This window comes from Corvus cornix, chromosome 6 (genome assembly GCF_000738735.6).
Source record: "Corvus cornix cornix isolate S_Up_H32 chromosome 6, ASM73873v5, whole genome shotgun sequence".
NCBI classification, from domain to species: Eukaryota; Metazoa; Chordata; class Aves; order Passeriformes; family Corvidae; genus Corvus; species Corvus cornix.
This window is the reverse complement of record NC_046336.1, coordinates 24,375,008-24,395,083: the sequence shown is the minus strand read 5'-3', so window position 1 is coordinate 24,395,083 and position 20,076 is coordinate 24,375,008. Positions and strand designations below refer to the sequence as shown.

Genomic DNA, 20,076 nt, shown 5'->3' with positions numbered 1-20,076 from the left:
AAAACTCTCATTTGCTGTTGAAGAGTGTAAATTAACCCCTGTGACTCCAGAACCTGGACTTCATCTTTGTGTATCTATGTAATGTAAATTCTTGAAGAATATTTGTGGGCAGATGTTGGTGGAATAAGTGGTAGATGAGGCAGAAAGGCAGTTTTTCTGACCAAACACACTTACTCAACTTGCCTGTCTTGTGGCAGAAGCAGTATCTGCACCAGTGCTTGGACTGCAAGTCTAGAAACAGAACTGCTGGTTCTGATCTCAAATCTCAACACAGTGACATTGAACAAGTCATTTAAAGCTCAGTGGAGTTGCAGGGCATTTGGAGATGAAGAGTCCATCTATCCTCCTCAACTGACACAGGAAATCCAATTTGCAGTTGAAATGTAAATGGTGTTAGACTCAAAGACATCTGTGGTGCAGGACAATATCATGGTTCAAAACATTGAATCAGGAACAAACCATTGACAATCACCAGTGAATCACTCCTATATATTGTTTTGACTAGCTGTGCAGCATAGTATTGCACTTATAATTCAGTACAATCAAGCAAGAACTTACAGACATCCCTTGTTCAGGATGATAGACTATATTTTGTGTCATTTTAGTTATTCAGAGAACTGAGAAACCCTTCTACTCCCTGGTTTATGAGCAGTTCTGGCAGGATTACATAGCCAAAAAAAAAAAAAAGCTTTAAATATCTCTGTTCCTATCCACAGAGTCTCAGGTAGGTGGCTTGATGAAGAACATATAAAGGAAATCTTAAATGATCAGGTGTACTTTAAGATCTTACAGATAAAGAAAAGTCTTTAAGATTAAGAAAGGTGTTAAGAGATAAATGGCCAAGATGGTGTAATTTATATTTACCCACCCACTGCTCCAAGAATCACATTTTGAAGATATAAGCAAGAGTTTAATATCCCTGTAAAAACAGTGAGAAGCTTATGGCTAGTTTTCAGATTTCACACCACATGCTGTGTCTCCCACAGTCCCATGGAAGAACTGCTGCCTTCATGGCTCTGTGCAATGAAATGGTCTTTCGGATACATTTCATGAAAACAGATAAATTATGGGTTAGGGAACTTGGGGTTTCTTCCAAGCAAATGGTGCACTTTATTAAGTTCTACCTCATATCTCTATCACTTCCCTACCTATAAGAATTTCCAAACATTTCACTTTGTCACAATATTTAACATGGGTATTTTATTTTCAAAATGATTGTGAAGCCTTTTACATGCCTTGGAAAATGAAAGCACAAATACCTACTAACAACAAATCACCTTCATTTCCCCCAACCCTGTGATTTCACAAATATTATTAAAAATACATAATTTATTACTCAGATTCAGGGCAAAGGATTGTGTCATGAGGTTCGATTTTGTTTTGGTTTTGTAGTAGTTTGGAATTTTTTTTATTTTACTAATAGCTTTGCAGCTGCTCTGCTTCAAAACTTTCAGCCTCAAAAGCATGGGACTGCATACTGGGAAAACACCATTTAGCTATGTAGTATCTGGGCATAGTTAAGACAGTTTTCTTCATGTAGCAGCTAGTCCTAACATTGATAATCCCTGCTCTGCATTGCTGGGTAATGGGATTCCCGTGCTTGAGGTGTTAATGCCTTTGGGACATCTAAGTTACTGGAGCTAAGCAATTGAATTCTTGTTACTGCTTTTATAAATGAAGTCCTCAATTCAGTATTTTTGTAATTTGTCTACAACAAGGTTAACACCATCTTTATAAACAATGACATTAAATTGTGAGGCTGCTCTGAACCAATGTAGAGCTGAAGGGCTGAAAAAACCACATCTTCAGGAAAGAAACATAGTACCTTTTTAATTACCAGGAGAAAGCTCAGTTGGGTTATAAAAGTGGACTTCATATGCTTAATAAAGAGTAACAAGGACAAAACCTTGGATCTAATCTGATTTCCTTCCCTCCACTGCAGAGACCCCTGGAAAAGCCAGACGGCCTGGATGTTTCAGACCAGAGCAAAGAACATCCTCAGCATCTGTGTGAGAAGTGCAAAGTTTTGGGCTACTACTGCCGCCGTGTGCAATAAACCTTCAAAGTGGCCTCTTCCCATCCCCATCATCCTTAAGGGTTCTCTGGCAGCATGAGATCAACAGCAACACAACAGATCAAGATAAAAGCTAAAATAATTGCCAATATTGCCTATCTAATAATATGCCTTACCATTAATAGAATGTAACATTTCTCCTGTGCATGTGCATGCATGCAATAGGTATTTACAGGACTATGATTTGTATACATATATATGTGAATTTATATATGTACACACACAAGGTGTTACTGATGGTGTTCACTGTCAACCTGTAACTACAGTTACAGTTTCTGCTGATTGTTTACACAGACCCTATATCACAGCCAGGTGAAATGAAATACTATTCAAAAGGCAAGGAATAACATTCACAAGAAATATTTGTTATATGTATGGCTTTTGCAGAGGTTCAGTAACTGTGGGGCCACCAATTGCAAGCACTCACCCACAACACAAACACTGTTGTTATTATATGACAAGACAAAGGAAGATGAAACAAGCCACAGCATAAAAGGAGAATTACTGCTTTCCCAGTTTCAGAAAGTCTTAAGAGTTTTGTGCTGCTGATTTCTTGGACTTTTTCTATTTGTTACCATCTCTTGGGCAGGGCTTAGGCAAAATAATTTTTGCAGGACATGGCAAAAAAAGTGAATAATTGTTTGAGGGTGTGGGTTGGCTAGAAAGGGAATGCCATAATGGGACCCAGATCATCAGAAAGGATTCCAAGAGGATTTTTGGAGGAGACAAAATTGGCTTGTTTATACAACTAACAGATCCTTCTCTTGTCATATAATCCCACTGACATGGCCCCTGTATGTGCATGGCGTGTTCATTAGGCCACAAGCACACTAAATTTCCTACGAATAAGGGGATAAGAATACTTAAAACTGACCCCAAAACCCTTAACTGAAAGATTAGCCAAACTTACTATTTATAGTAGTTTTAAAGCCACTTTCTGGAAATATTTTTATGTCCTGTTTTCTACTATAGAAATTTGTTATAATATGAAACTTGTTAGCCATAGGAGTGTTTTGAGGCAGGGAGAACACTCTATACTACCCTCTTTATGTCTTCCTGAAGCACCTACATACCTGGGGAGAAATGTAGGAGTTATATTTCATTGTCCCATTTCAGGTAGAACTTTGCACAGGGACACCCTGCTGCAAAGAACATCTCATCAGGGATTGGCAAATATGAGCTGAAAGTACCTCGAGACAGTATCCTGTTTGTATGTCTACATAAGAGTACATTGGCAAAAGGATGCCACAAGCAATTAATTTGTAGCATTCACTAAAAAAATCAGAGGGATAATGTTCGAGGTTGGGGGGTTTTTTACATCAACAATTTATATTTTTATGAAGTTTCCTTTAGGGAGATTGATTTGTGTGAATGATACTTAGAGAAAATACTTTAAATCCTAAATAACTTGATGGGAACTAAATTTTTTCTGAGGACTAGTTCCATAATGCAAAGACAGCGGGGGTTTATGCCAAGTGATAGCAGTGTTACCAGTATGTCAAGACAAGCTCTTATAAAGCAAGTAGAAAACTTACCATGAGCATTCATCTAGGGAATGTGAAGCTCCTGACAAATTTGCTCCAGGGTAAAACTCTTGCCATTTCCCTGCTTTGCTATAAGCAGGGCAAAATTGCATCTGCTTGTTGGGTGGGAGTGGCATGTATGTATCTTGCAAACCCCATTATTTATGGGCAGCCCAAGTGACCCAGCCTGCTGGTCAGAGCAATGGATAAGCATCCTGACTCCTGGCTTCTGACCACAGCTCTTCCACAGCTCCTTGATTTTGGGCAAGTCACGCGATCCTTCTGGAGCTCAGTTTCCCCAGCTGCAAAATGGGGGTAATAATACTTTAGTATACCTACCTCACAGGAGAGTTGTGAGGTTTACTTAATATCTCTTAAGTGTTTTGGCATCACTGGACAAAAAGTGCTATGTTACGCTAAAATAGAATTAACTAAATTAATCACTTGGAAACTACTTTTGCCCAGTTGGCAACTCCAACTAAAATAGCTGAAAATAATACTATTGAAAGTAACACTAATAAACAGTTGCCTCAGTGAAGATATGCAGTTTTAGCATTTTCAAATGCAAACACATTCTTTTGCACAGATTCACAAATTACCTTAGAGACAAATTCTCTCAGCAAAGATACTAATCTGTCTATACAAATAAGAAAATACACAAGGAAATCTAGGGGTGGATTTTCTAAGCTTGACCTCAAGGATTAATCTCAATAGTTTGTTTCAAGCATGAGTAATTTTGAAAGAGCAGCATTCTAAACCAGATCTGTTTTTTCCTCTTGAGCACTTAATAGTACATGAACAAAAAAATCACCTAGATGATTCACATATAGCTAAAGAACATGCAGAGAAACCCCCTTAGGTGAAGATAAGGGAAAACATTATTTTTTTCCGTGAAAGTAAGATGTTGCTATCAAACATTTTGTTCTGTATTGAAATAATCTCCATGTTATGATAACCACTAAATCAGTAAAATAGCACAATTCTTGATATAGTTGTATCACTATACCCACACACCACCAGGTTCTAACAAAAAGCTGACTAAAAGATACCATTATAAGCATTGGTATTTTCATGACAGTGCCCTATGAAGAACTGTTTATCCAGATTCAACACTGCAAGGCAATGCCTTTAGCTTATGGATTTTTAGATTGTACTAAAAATACACGTGATCTCCTTTAACACAATTAATGTCTATAGGTGTAGCATAATAATTCTTAAGAGCATACTTACGAGAGTTCAGTATTTATATTATTGATGTGTTCCTAGGCAGAAGACTTATAAAGTATTTAAGTAACACTCAGCATATTTGTAAAACGGAGGAGAGCAGATTTCCCCCTGCACTCGCGCTGGGGAAAGGCAGGAGGCCCCACTGCCGCAGGTTGTGCTGCCTGAGCCAGAGGCTGCGGGTCCAGGCCAGCGTGGGATGCGGGGACATCGGGGCCTGGGCACCTCCTCCCTGCACAGGGCTGGCACCTGACCTGCCTCCCTGCAGCGTGGGGAAGGCAGGAGCACCCAGCTCAGGCAAGGGCAGGATTCCTCTGTCCCTGCATGACTTTGCTCGTAGGATTGGAGTGTTGAGCCTGAGGCATTTGCTCCACACTCGAGTCTTTGCAGTTGGAGTTGCTGGAAAAACACATCCACATAAGTAATGTGTAACAGCTTATGACCGTTGGCTTTTAGTTAGTGGCACAGAAGGGACATTTATGAATTTTTATTTCAAAGGAAAAAAAGAAAGATTGATCACAAAATGTAGATTTCTTCTATTCCCTCCTTCTGCTCACAAGGGTAATTCACCTATAGATGTAACCAACTCTTTCCAAATCAGAAAAAAACCATAAATGTGCAGATTTTTGACTAGAAAAATGAGGAATCAATTTATCTTTTAAATTTTTGTGACTGCTTTCTGATGTTCTCCAACTAGCTCTGCATTTAGAGCATCAGCTAGCAATCCTTGAAGGCATTAGTAGACAGTATTGGCAGAAGTGAAGCAAGCATCAATAAAAAGAGTTGTAAATCAATACAGGCCTCCCTAAACTGAGTGTTCTTTAGGGGTGTACCTGACCACAGTTTGGCTCTGTGCATTTATTTGGAAAACTGGATTTTTAACCTCAGATGCTTGCTGTTGACAGCCTAACAATAGATCCAGTACACTTTTTTTAATTTTCACCCTTTCGGAGATTTTTTTAAACTTCCCTTTATCTCTTTAAAAACAACAACAAAAACCAACTGAACAAAAAAATGCCCCACGATTTGTTTCATGAGTTGGTCATAACATTTCATATCGAATTTGGCATTGGCACTGCTCTGGAAAAATATTTGAGTAATTTGAAATGTGTGTTGTAGGTTTTTAGCTGCTTTTAACTTAACGAGGCTACAAATGAAGTTATTACAAATACTTTGTTTAAAGGTGATGAAGAAAAATCCTAGTAGTTTAAAGGATCGCCCCATTTTAGCCAGTTTCTACTGCTGCTACCACACATGTAAAACGATGCCACACAAGCAAAGTTTGAGGCCTTTTTGTCTCAAAGTTGCTATTTAATTTCAGATAAATACACAAGAGTATATATTATTTCTGAAAATAGGTGTATTTTGAAGTTCCCCATTATATGGGACTTAGTTTTTAAACTACAAATGTGAAGTTACATATGTCTGAGAGAAGCCTTATACCTAGAAGTATTATCTACATTTTACCTTTTTGTACAACATGAAATTTAGATCATACACAGATTGTATACCTGTGACACTCTAGCAAGTTTTAAAAAGAGAAACCTACTTAATAGATTAAAAGTTTAGAGCTTTTGGAAATGTCAGACTTCATAGATTAGTGCTCTTTGACATGCAGTCACATAGATTTTTTTCCTATTCTGGATCCTAAGTTATCCACTGAACAGTAAGCAATAAATCATCAACACGTGTTTTTCAAGTTAAGTAGATGGACATATATTTTCCACTTGCCTTTGCCAACATGTTTTAAAATGTGATGGAACTATCCCCATAGAAAAATTATTCTTTCAGATATCACTCCACTCCCAACTGGGCTTCAACCCATATCTCCTCCTTATCTGCAAAACCAGTGCTGTCCATTCAGTTTGCTATATCGCTCAAGTGCTCAGAGGGCTGTTTGAGATCTTAGATATAGGGATGATGGATTGTGTTTCTAGGATGAATTTCAAAGGGACAATCGTGTGCAGTTACTAGCTATAGATGATTGATATAAATGTTTACCCCTGTATGAAGTATTTTACAGTTTTACTTGCAGATGTGTATTTATCTTGAGTTATACTTGACATAGAGTTTCTTTCAATTTTTTTAATACTATGTGTGTATTTTGGAAACCTTTTTAGATGTTAAAATTTTTGAATGGTTACAAATATTTCTTATAATACTGAATTGTTATCTGGAAACTCTTTGCAGTAACTTTTTTGTATATATTTGAGGGCCTTTTTAAAAAAGTATTGTTTGTTTTTTGGGCAAAGTTTTTACAATTGGGAAGCTTTCAGAAGGGCCTTCCTCTCAACTAGGATACTAACAGAGGTAAGAGTTTTCTTAAGTATTTTGCAGTATTTTGCAGAACTAAGGATGTATCCTCAAGAAAATATTTATGGAAATAATTTACTTTTTTTTTTTTTACAATGCTTTTGTCTGTATAAAGTATGCAACAGAACTACATTAAGAAGGAAATATTGTCTACATAAAATATTATATGAAAGTTGGTACATAATTCTGACAAAAAACCTTGCAATTCTTTAAGCCATATTGTTTTTGTTATCCTTGGATGAAAATATCAGTATTAAGTAACCAGTGTATTATTCAAGTGCTTAGACTTATATGAAAATGCTTAAACGGTTTATTTATGTGTATTTGGGGAAGGAGTGCTAGAAAAGCTATCACTAGACATGTAGCAAGTGAGGAGAAAATAACAGTATACTGTCACTTTATGGCCTTGTGAGAGACACAAAAGATGTTGAAAGCACCGTGGAGACTCGGCTTTCAGAAACTCCGAAGCACAAGTGGTGGGTTTCAGATGGTGGCTATTTCCTTCCCCATAACTAGAGGGGAAGAAAGTTGGTTGGGACGCTGTTTGACTTGACTTTCACAACTCTTTGCAGACTGTGAGCTCAGCTATGCAGTATCATCTACAGCAATAATACCAATCAAAGGATGTAAGAGAAGAGGATTGAAGTAGATTATTGTAGGGGTATATGTTTATTTTAATTAGAACTCATAGCAATATAGAATATGCATGTGCACGTATTCAAAGCATTTTACACTTTACATTTCATGTAGTTTGATTTATATTATGAAGGATTGAGTTTTTAGTTTGATATTTTACCATGCTAAAATGGGAGGTCTGCCCAACCCTATACTGGATTCTTGTTTCCTTTAAAAGGTTATTTAGTACAGCACTCACTGCATTGTGTAATAGTGCTAAAACTAACACTATCTTATGAATTTCTTCAGCTTTAAAAAAATTAACCTAATGATTATTACATGTGTTTAGCTGTACCCACTGACCTTGTCAGATTCAGTTGGCAATTTGTATAATTTCTTTTTCTGTAACTGTTAATAAACTTGTACAGCTAAAACAAAAAAAACTATGGACAAAGGCCTCAGAGGTACCAGTTCTGTTTCAGCAATCAAGATGACAGCTTGCTCATCTGGTGACTGTGTTGCTAAAGAGACTGTAAAACCTCTGTTGTGGATTGTCCATAAAATGGCATTCCGACATGTGCCTTATTTGCTGGATAGTATACAGCTTTCCTCTAGTATTCTAGCATTTTAATGCTGTATTAAAGTATTGCAAAAAACCCAGCAAGAGCGTGGCATGGTTTTCTTGATTGTTCCTTCCTTTGACAATTTACTCCCAGCTGCAGTGGGTTCCTGCTTATGGCCTGGCCGGCCACAGTCTGGTGCCAGTGGAGCAAGCCTGCCCTACCACAGCCATGACCCAGACCGTGGAAGAAGAGTTTCTCCACTGCAGTGAGTCCCTATGCTGCAAGGAGCCTGGTCACACCCAGGGTGACACCTCTTCACTGCTAGAGGGACACCTTGGGTTAGTGGTGCCAGCTCCTAGTTTTTAACAGCCCGGTGTTGTCTAACATCCCTTCTCAAGGAACACCTCCTATAATCAAAGTACACTTGTAGCCTGTGGTTGGATAGGAAAGCTGAGGTGCCAGAAAGTTGCTTTGATGAAAAACAACATTCGTCATTCTTTGCAAACACAAGAAGTTAGCAAGAACCAGACCTACTAAATGCTTGTTGTGTACTAGCAATGCTCTTCTCGCATTCCCAGCCAAAGCTCAGTGGCAAGTAATTTTTCTCCTGAGCCTGACAATACTGTAGTGATTGGAACTTAGAATAAGGATGTCACAAAATTAACTTTGGATTTTAGGTATCCTGCCTCTAACACAAGAGATCACCTTCATTTAAAACAAGCAGAAAATTTTTGTTAGACACACCATTTTGCTAGCACACATTTTTCTATGCCTGATCATCCCTACAAACACAGTACACATTTGCCACTTGGAGATCTTCACCACATTGACACCATTTCTATCACACAGCAAGCCTCATTTCTGGATTTGAGTCCTCTTGTTCAGTCCACATGAGAGAGAGCAAAAACACGTCCACATGTTTGTGCATTGGGATGCAATAGTGGAAGAAGAGGTTAACAGGGAACTGCACAGTTCTGAAGCCTTGAAAATGGACTGTTTCATCAGATGATGAAAGACATCCCCAGCTGAGCCCTATGGAAAGGGAAAGCACATATGCAGAACTTGTTGGTAATTTTTGTTTAAAAAATAAAACACACTACTCTTCACTTTAAATTTGGCTACAGTACTGTTCCCATAGCAAACACAAGCCACAAAGCTGAGCTTAGTACTGAAATACATCTTTCTTTTTACAGAAGACGTGGGGCTTCCCAAAAAACCCACAAACACCTCAGATTTAGCACTCAGCTGAGACAAGAAAACATGCTGAGTAGAACAACTGCAAAGTCCTAGCTCCCTATTACCACATTTTCTATGATTCCTCAAAGAAATAACTTTTTCATATTTAAAGCAAAATTAGATTAACACAAGATGGCATCAACAAGAACAATCAAACTACTCCTCCCTCATTTTTCATTTTCAAGCACTTCACCTTCCTGCTCTGTATGAATGAGGTCAAGAGACAGTGCAACAACCTGCTTGTAATGGAAGGGCCAAATGATTCCCACTACAAGAAAAATAATAGGGCTTTCACAAAACAGATTTCATATAACACTGATTCTTTGAAATAAAAAGCTGTTTCATTATCCTTAAATGAAAACCAATTTAAACAGCACACCAAGGCTACTACTTCTCAAGATGGTCACATCACACCAAAAGCCCCTCCTCAGATCCTCCCACTATACAGCAGGTGTACAGACTAGACCTTAAATCCCAGCTAGGAAGGGGAAACAGTCTGCATATTACACTTGTTTAATCTCACTCAGGGCCCTCAGACATAGAATATTCACTGCCATATAACACAGTCAAATGTTAAAAAGGCTGCTCCTGTCTCCATACCCCTATGAGAACAGTCTGTACACGAGAGACATTGGCGAGTAAAAAGGAACCTAAAACACCAAGGGTTGAATGCTGACACTCAGGTCTTTCCACTAAGAACTAAAGAAACCTCTTAACTGGAACATATAAAATTCTTGCTCCTGATATGTAGTTTGTGATCCTGAAAAATAGAATGCAACATTCAGGTTTGCTTTTCTACAGTGTTTACCTTCTGGACTGATAATTTGTCAACTCCTGTGTGGGGACAACCAGCACTCGAACTCATCAAGCACTTTTGTTTTACTGAAAATAATGCAATTGCTCTTCCTCACCATCTGTATCTCAAACACATTTCAGATAACCAATCCTAGAAGACTGCTCATGAGACCAAAACTGCAAAACCTCATTCAAACAACACAGATTAATACCTCCTACAATCCTTTTGCAAGCTTCATGAGACATTTTAGTAACTGAACATGCCAAGAAACACCTACCTCAGGCAGCCTTTATGGGGTCTTTATCCAAAGGGCCAAGACTGAAGCGGAGGCACTCACAGGTGTGAGGTGTTGGAGCATCCCTGCCGTGCAGCCCAGGGCAGCAGAGACAGCCAGCACTGCTGTGGGAGAGAGCAGAGCACCGTGAGCCCTCGCTGGCTGAAGCACTGCACAGGCACACAGCTCCGGGGCTGACAAGGAGACCAGGAGCAACAGTACCCCTGGGCATTCTTTGGAGGCTTGATTTCTATGCCATCAACTTAGCTAAATAAAAGTACAGTCATCATTAACTTTTTGCCTTTTTTTTAGTAAGAGGTAAAAATGGACCTTGCATGCCCAGCTTACCCAACCAAACCCCGTGCCTGCAGAGAAAGCAAATCATAGCCAAAAACTTTATGTATGTTTTAAGGGGAATAGGGTGTAAACCAAAGATTTTCTTTTGATCACTACTCTAGTCTCCAATTCACCAGCTGAGACCAGAAAAGAGAATGCCAGAACACCATGAGAAAGCTTCTTCTTACACAATTCCTGAACACATTAAAGCAGCAGGTATGGGAAATCTAACACTAGTCATCTTTCCGTGAAGTTTCCTTACAGTTTTGTGATATAAGGAGGTATAACTCAAAGGATTTCCAAGAAGCTAGACATATTTATGCCCCACTTGATTTCACCCAGCAAAACTTGAAGGAATAATGCAGGAAAACACTGCAGAAGTAATAGGAAGCAAGACCTCAAAACTCACTGCTTGCAAATAAAACAATGATAAACGGACAAATAGCACTAGCACAGGAAAAAAACCACCTCTGCTGAGAACCCGCAGGTCAAAATTCAGAGAGTTGAAACCCACAGCCCCTAAAAAGGGCCTCCTTTTTCTCTGCCTCACTTAAATTGGCTACTGGCCCTGATTGCTGAGGGCTCCATCTGTGCTGGCCAGCTGTGGGGGGGGGGGGGGTGGGAAGGGGATGGAGGGGATGGGGGTGGGCACCAGCTCCTCCACAGGTGCAAGGGCTTCCTGCCTGGCTGTGCCTGCTGCAGCACAAACCCCAGAGCCCTCTCCAACAGTGCTGCAAGAAAAAAAGAGCACAGACATCAGTGCCACCAACAGGAATCTTCACAGGCTGCTGGGAGGCAAAGGATATTTCAGTTCACAGCTACGAGAGACAAATAACTCTCCTTTTAATGTTCACAGTAATTGAAAGATCAACGCAGTTAAATCTTCAGCAGTTGTAGAAATTTCACTAAGGGATACACACAAGTAAACTTCACTAGACAGAAGCTTTGAAATCAACCAATTAAAACTGCTTCCCAACATACCCTGCTGAAGTTTCTGAATGTGTTGGACAATTTTTGAATAAAGCAATTACACGTGGCAACTAATACCTTGCCCAACTATTAAGGTGTGGTACTCTTTTGGATACTTAGCTACAGCAAGTTTTTGCATTTCTTTAATAACACTGAAGTAAAAGTGTCTTAGTTAAATAAAGACAACTACTCACATGTTCCAGGATCTGAAGAAATGAAACCAGGTTTATTAACTTGGGAGGTGAACAGTAATGCACTGATTCAGAGTAGCAAAAGCAAAACCAAACACAAGTAGCAGCTGACAGAGTCCCTGATATTCAGTGAAAGACACCCCAAATGGTGCATATTGAATAGCAGGTTTTAAATTAGCTTGTAATAGTCAGGAATAAGTGCATTGTGTTAGTTTGGATTGTTCAGATCAATGTCATAATAGTTTAAAAAAAGAGACAAACAGAGGATTTGGAAGTAGGAACAAGAAACTAAAGAGAAAACATCCTTATACGATCCTTATCGCTTAAAAAGGACAAAACAGAAATAAAAAAATCAGGAATGATAAAATGCAAGAAATTATTTCTCTGTGAAAGGAGTCTGTGCACTGGACCTCCATCTTCTGGAAAAGAGATCACTAAGGGCAGCTGTGTTAGTATCCCATAATTTAATAAATGACACAAATAAGGGAAGGAATATCAATTGCTTCTACAATGCTCTCCTAGAAGAAGGGAATTTTGGATACAAACAACTGAGGCAATATAATTAAAACAAAAATTTCACACAGCAGACTGAAATGCATAGTCATGGGATATTCTAGCTGCCAAAAGAATAAATGAGATCAAAACCAACTACAAAACCACATTAAAAAAAAAAATTAAACTCCACAAGGGTTATTAACCGTGAAGCTGTGACCCTGCTCAGGAAGTCCCAAAGCACAGAAGCCGCCAGCAGCAAGAGATGATGCCAACAGAAGGTTGACTGGCTGTGGTTCGTATCTTTTCCCTCACTAAACTGCTGTAGGAAAGAAGATATCCGAGTAGGTGCTAGTCTGAATGTTGTCCTGGCCCAAGGATTATTTTTCTGGGTGACAATAGGAGCTGCAATACGTGAATGTAAACATACTTCAGCCCTGTACTTAAGGAAATATGTGGCACCCACCAGCTGCTGGGGAAGACTCAAACAGACATGCCCAGGGAAATACCCTTTAGTTTCCCAGCATCCATGCTCTGGAAGGAGACCTTGAGACTCACCTATGCTCACGCTTGGTTGGGCTAATTGGCAGGAAACTAATTGAAACACCACCATAATTTGTAGTCTCCAACAGAATACTGCACTGTGGTAGCAATATTTTTGGTTTGGGTTTAATTTTTTTTTTAATTCCTTGCATACACTTTTGTTTAAAAAGCTGTTCCTAATTAGCTGCGTTTAAAGTGATTTTAAATGTCTCTATACACTCCATTCCTGTTTGCTGGGCGACACCACCCACTCTTGCTCTCCAAGTGGCAGGACAGGGTTTAGCCCTCGATTAGCCTTACATATGGCTTTCTGGGGTCACAAAGGAATTTATTGAGTCAAGGAAAATTTCTAAGAGGTGTTTAAGCACCTCTTAGCATCCAAAAGGTCCAGTAAATGGAGCTCATAACAATGAGGTTATGGGCTCTGGCTGAGCCATGCACCATATCATGATGGGAGGCAGCCAAGCTGTGTTGGGCTCCCACAGTGGTTCCAACCATGCTGTGCTCAGTCCTCCTGGCCAGCCCTGAGCCACAGCCCAGGACACCCTGAGTTAGCATGGAGGTTGGTTAGCCTGCACCTGTGTTTCCCCATCTACTGATTTTAAGTCATGGATTTTACTCCAAGGATGTAGTTTCATACCCAGGAGCTGCAGGGGAGGCATGAGATGTGCACGTCTGGGTTGAGAAACACTTTACCTTTTCTGCCATAAATATCTCTGCCCATCTCTCTATGAGTGGAAAAAATGTCAGTCTGAGGGAGACAGAAATATTCAGACCAAAGAAGATACATCAGGAGGCTTTTGTGAAATAAATGTAGCCAAGAGAAGAAAAGGGCCTTTTTCTCCCCAGATTTCCTTCCTACAATGAACTCTGTGCACATCTTTGCAAGAATTTAGCACAACAGGAGAAGCTCATTGTAGGAAAGAAATTATGTTACTCAGAACAAGCAAGCAAACAAGCAAAAAAAAATCCCCAAAACTAATTTCTTAAAAAACCAAGCTGGTTAAAGTCTGTTCAGTGACTGGAATGAGACATGTACGTTTAGATTATAAAGTTGGTGAACCTAATCAGAGGCTCCTTCACCTATAGTTTGTAAATGACTGTACCTCAAATAACTGGAACTGTAAATTTCAAGTCCGTCTATGCCTCCTACCTCCCCACTTTCTCTTGCCTCTCCCAGCTCCTCCCCACTGCCTGTATTTTACAGTTGTTACTCATTTCAAGCCTGAAGTTGCATTACGCGCTTTGCACCACCCCTGGTTTTTCAAAAGTGTATTTGGAATTACGATAATATGCTGTCCCCTCCAAACATCCTTAATTGTGTTGGCACACACATTCCCCCAGCACTTGCCCCACATGACCTGCAGGACAGGCAAATACCCTGGAGCTCCCCGCTGCCACTCGTACTCTTAAGAAGCCTATTTGTTCTGCAGAAGGATGCAGGTAAGTGACCACAGCCATCTCCCTGCCCTCACAGGAAGCAAATCAAGGTCTCTGTATTCCAGTCACAATTGTGTTTTCTGGTCTTTCTCACGCAGCCTCGATCATTGGCTTAGCAGAGAACCAAAAAACTCTCACATGAGGCAGACAGCACTGCTTTCTAGAGGCTGTGAGCTGAGTTCTTGCTCGCTCCATTAGTCCCCAGGTGTGGCCAATTGCAGCTGGGTTACGGCCAAATAGTCCTGGCCTTTTCTTCTTCCCAAAGCTCCTTCTGTCAATCCTCAGTGCAAGAGCTCCAGGAGGATTTCCCATCAGGGATGAATCTGATTTTTCTACCCCATGAATGGCCTGGTTGGAGCCTCTTTGCTTGTTTTGGTGGAGCCACTGTACATTTCCTTGGGGCAGAGCACACACTGCTGGGGGAGCACTTTGCTCCCCTCAGCCTTAGGGAAAACAGGTGACACAGTGCAATGGCTTTGCAGCACAGCAAAAATCATCCCAACCAGAGAATGCTGGGTATGAAAATGATCTTCCCGATTCCTCCTTTAGCACATTTTGTTGCCTAGTGAGAAGGAGGCCAAGATGGAATGAGCAGACGGGTCTGCAGGATCGGTGCTGGCAAACGCGGAAAATTTTACAGCTTCTGGCTCCAGCCCCAGCTTGTCCCCACTTTCCACGAATGCCTAATTGAGACTGTCTGGCTTTTTCCGCAGAGGTGGGAGCCAGTTTCCAGGCAGGGCATATGGGTGTATTCTGTAAGACTTTGCCTTGTAAAGTTTTAGCACCCAAAAAAGCCTGCTGTCTCCAGGATGATTCAGTGGATGGTGAGGGAGTGGCTGCCAGGCAGGGGTGAGGGTTGTTGCTGTTGACAGGAAAAACAGAGGGTAGAAGAGGGGACAGGGCAGCTCTCTTGTAAAGAAATGATGCCACAGCAATCACCTAATTCTGTATGGGGCACGGACCCCATGCAGGGTACTACACTAAAAACCCTGCAAGACAGAAGACACGTCTACAGCTGCAGCACAGGTGCGCCGGGCAGCAGCGTGAGGGTGTGGCCATTGTGGCTGTTCATCCCTTGATGACACCTGTGGTGCTTCTGGTGCGATCGATGAGCAGGGCACTGTCAGCTGTCCCATCCCCCAGGGTGTGCCAGAGACCACCTGCAGCAGTCACAGGACTCACCTGGCCCTGCACCTTCACCTCAGTCTCAGGACCACAGCAGCTCTTGCAGCCGCAGTGCTACGCTGTGTGCTCAGAGGGGCAGGTCCCAAAAGAAGAGGCGTGTCTGAGTATCACTGGGGATGGCAGCGGCTCCCACACCAGAACTAGCCCGAGCTGCTGTTTCCATATGCAGAGCAGCAAAGAGCCACGCAGCACCGTGGCTCAGCATCCAGAGCAGGATGGGGCTGTCCGTGCCACGAGCTTTGCCCCTCACTGGTGTCCTGCGGGAGCCTGAGTCAATATTAGCTCACACCCAGCCTAGATAGGGAGCCATCAGGTAACGCCCAGCTAGGAAGCTGTGTGGACTCCCCAGCATGCCGTGTTCACACTATTCCTTTCTCAGTGGGACAGACCCTGCACCTGCCAAACATAACAGGGATGATGGAGTGGCCTGGCCTATCGTGGATGTTGGGGGTTTATATTAATCACATGGAAATAATTTCGGACAATTAAGCATACAGATGATAGGCCAACTGGCTGCATATGTTCTGTGGGGCATGACCTAAAAGCAGTCCCAGTCATTGAAATGATGTAGTGTGAAAGCTGGATTAAACAGGTCAAGTAAATTTGGAGCAGTTAAAATAAACTGAACTCTCTTCCAAAACATATGTTGTGCTTGCCACATAATATTGCTGTACTGTGGTAGCATGTCCCACACATGCCAAAATTGTGATACGCTTGTTCCAGGGTCACAGTGCCAGAGGGAGAGAGCGAGGATGGTTACTTTGGAAAAAAGCCTGTCAGAAAGTAGTTCTGTGAAAGTCATAAGCACTCCTGAACGAGCTGCCTGATAAGGCTTTGCACATCTTCCTTGCAGCCTACCTGCCCAAATAGCCCGAGCCCAAGGAAGGGATTCAGTCTCACACTGAGCAATCAAACATGAATGAATGTTCTGGCCTTTTGGTTCCTTCTATAAACATTTTCCAGCTAGTGGTAAGCTGTTTTGAAAGCCCCCAGCAGCTTGGCTGGGAGCTGGAGACCTTTTACAACATCTGGGAACTATCCTGAATCACTGTCCTGCATATACCTGAATTGAACTCCATTTGCGCTGCCTACCCAGGACCAGGGCTGGAAGGGCATCACCACTGGCCAGAATGGCCAGCTCCTCCTAGCAGGGTTGGCAGGGACCTGTGGGGGTGGCTGACAGTGTGAACTGCTCGCTATTCCCCTGTGCTGACCTTGCTTTGAACATTCACCAGTAACACACAGAGGGTAAAATGCTTTATTGGAGTGATGTGGCCACAAAGGAAAAATAAATAAAGCAGTCCTCAACCACTCACGGACAGATTAACAAAGCTGGGCATTAATCATACTGGCAACACAGGGAACCCAAAGTGAGTTACAAAAGGGCTTGGATCAGCTGCACCCTTTTTCCATCACATGGTTCTCCACATCAGCCCTTGCCCAGGTCAGTGCTAGTCAGTCTTCCACACTGCTCTTATTTTATTTTCCTACCATTTAATTTCCATATGCTTTGTATTATCTTTGTTTTGGTCATCTCAATCCTTTGCTACACCAGATAATCAAGAGTTGACAGCAGCAAGCCATTAGATAGTAAAACACAGCACTTGAAAGACAGGAAATGTTAAGGGTTGACTCTTCAAATTTTTCCTTATTTGGAACCCTGTGATGTGTAAAGGTTTTTATCCATCTTGAACTTATCACTGGAAAAGTGCTTTTAATCTGTAAGTGTGGTTCTAGTAATGTTTTTTTGAATGGCTGTATTTAATTTTGTTACTAATTGCCAAAGCCCTGCCTCATTTGTGGGGTCCTGATGAAGAGTGCACGTGGTGTGAAGTTCCCAGAGCTAGAGAAGGTGGTAAGGGCGTGCTGCCCCAGAGGCAGCTGGACAACACACTCCTTTTTTTTATTTTTCCATGAGAATTTCCAAATCTACCAAAGTTTGTGTGTTTGCAAGTAATATTCTATAAAGGAAACCTATAAATCCATGAAAAACTTTATGAAGGAAGATAAAACTACTCAGAGAAAGTAAAAAAGCTGACTAGAAACCTGGGGATTCCCAACTAGCCACTGGTGACCTAAGTGCTGGCCACACTGACTGGCTGGTTGTGTGCAAAATTCCGTGGTAGCCAAGCTGCCTGCTTGGAGGCAGAGAGAAGGGAAAAGAGAAGGTCAAAAGACAAAGAAGAACTGAACTCCAAATGTGTGTGAATGTTGCTGGAGTTCAGAAATATACCCTGGGAACAGGAGAAGAAATTGACTGCTGATATTCAAATCTTTGTGTTCTGTGTTTTATTTTCTATACCTCTCTTTTTCTATATATATTGTCTGTCAAATCTTGATCTGAAGGCTTAATAAATAACCATTTGCTTTGGTTCAGTGCCACCCCCATTAAGCTGACAAAATAATATAGGGAGAAGCACAACCTGCAGGCAGCGTGGTACCCAGAGCAGCATTTGGGCAGTGCTTGGGAAGATGCCCTTACTCTCTGCAGAATCCCAGACCAGTTTTTTTGGTCAGCCTTTAGAGAAGTGCTCCTTGGCTCCTCAGACACAGGCATCCCAGCCATAAGGAAAGGTGACAGTAAAGCACAACAGATAAAAACCAAAGCCTTTGGGGTTTGTCATACATTTATGTAGCAATTAGCAAGTGGGGGGCTGACTGCAGCATAACAACCCACTTCCCTTCTAAAATCACACATGCATTTGAAATTGTTCCTTAAAACTTAATGAGATGGTCAGCTTCAATGCAGCTAAAACCTCAGCACATCGAGCTTGTTGGCTATCAACTGTTTTATCCAGATGAAGGGCAGGTACGGCTCCTATTTTTGAGTCCTGCAAACCAGTCCTATGCTAGGAAGGAAGCTGTACAGATTTCACTGACTTCAGGTGAGCCCAGCCAGGTGACTACTCCTTGGGGACACTGTCATGCGCCCAGGATGAGATGGAAAGGACACAGCGAATGCTGATGATTTCTGAGAAACTGTACCTGCTGCCTCCAAAGCCAGCCCAGGGATTCACCTACTGGCTGAGGCAAAACTCACTGTCGTGCACCCAGCATGATTCTCCCAAGTACCCAGGACTGTGTCAGCAGCTCATGCTGGTGCTGGGGGGCTGCAGTGCTCCCTGGCCAGCTGCATTTCCAGCCTTTCCATTTGCCTTTTGTGTCATGGGACATCCTGCACCCCCGACTGCCGCCGTTATTTGCTGCAGTGCTGGCAGTGAGCCTCTTAGGGGGGTGTGTGTTCACTGAGGCCTATTTTATATATGTCCAGAAGGATCTTTTGTAAAATCAAACATCTGAACTATGTCAGTGCTGCGTGGTTATTTCTGAAGGCTGTGGCAGTGTCTCTGTGCTGTCTGTCATATTTCTCCAGAAGACTTTTGCCAGATGGCTATACACGGCTGTGGTGTTACTGAGAGCTAAATGAAGATCTCATGCAGAAGCCCCTTAAAAAAGTTCATGTATTTAGTTTGCCAGAAAAACAATGATTTTCAAGCTGAACCAAAGTTTTAAAGATAAATCTGGACATTTCTCAACATATTAGAGCTTTTCTTCTGAAAAACAAACAGGGGCTGGTGGCTGAGTACTGGATCTACACTGACAGGCTGCCTGGCTTATGCCAGGATGACATCCATCATTTCGGTATGGCAGACAGGACCTGAGGAGTAACACTGCAGCATGAGGGAGGTCCAGCCAAGGCTGAGCATGCCGGTTTCTCCATCCCATCAGCTGTCTGCTGGCCAAGGAAAGAGGTCCAGTAGGGAATCAGGGTATAGGTTCAAGCTCTCCTGCACTATAGAAAGGAGGAGAGGGAAACCTGTATGCTGCAGGCTGGCAGAGCTCCGGGATTTACCTCTGATGGCTGCCTTGTATCTGGTCACCTTCACAGTGAGGCAGCAACAAGGGCGGCTGGAAGCACAGCACCCCTGGCAGCAGGAGAGGGCTTCCCCAGCACCCTTGCTGGGGTCCCTGCAGCCCAGGACCCTGCACAGCGAGGGGTCAGGTCCCCAGGCTGTCCCTCTTGGCTGGCACTGAGATGACTGGCAAGGGGGGACTCTGCTCTGGGCTGTTGGCCAAGACAAAATCCTCTCCCATTCTGCTTTTGCTTGTTGCTTTCTTTGGTAGATGATTCCCACTCCTGATGGGCCTTAGGGTATGAATAAGGGAGTGCCTTATGGTGGAGCACATACAGCTCTGACAAAGACCAGATTGCCACCACAGTTATTTCCTCTTGTATGTAAAAAGGGAAACTGTGGTATCTCACACACCTCTGGGCAGAAATAGCTGACAAATACCAACTTC

The 20,076-nt window shown here is 42.0% G+C and overlaps 1 protein-coding gene across 1 annotated transcript in view; it reads left to right on the top strand.

Annotated features, from left to right (window-relative positions):
* The window catches only part of ZCCHC24 (zinc finger CCHC-type containing 24), a 110,747-nt gene extending 102,338 nt beyond the window's left edge, over nucleotides 1–8,409 (top strand). Inside the window, exon 4 of the mRNA XM_039553675.1 lies at nucleotides 1,943–8,409. Coding sequence (XP_039409609.1) covers nucleotides 1,943–2,056 — 114 coding nt within the window. The 3' untranslated portion in view covers nucleotides 2,057–8,409. The remainder of the gene's footprint in view (nucleotides 1–1,942) is intronic.
* The last annotated feature ends 11,667 nt before the right edge of the window (nucleotides 8,410–20,076 follow it).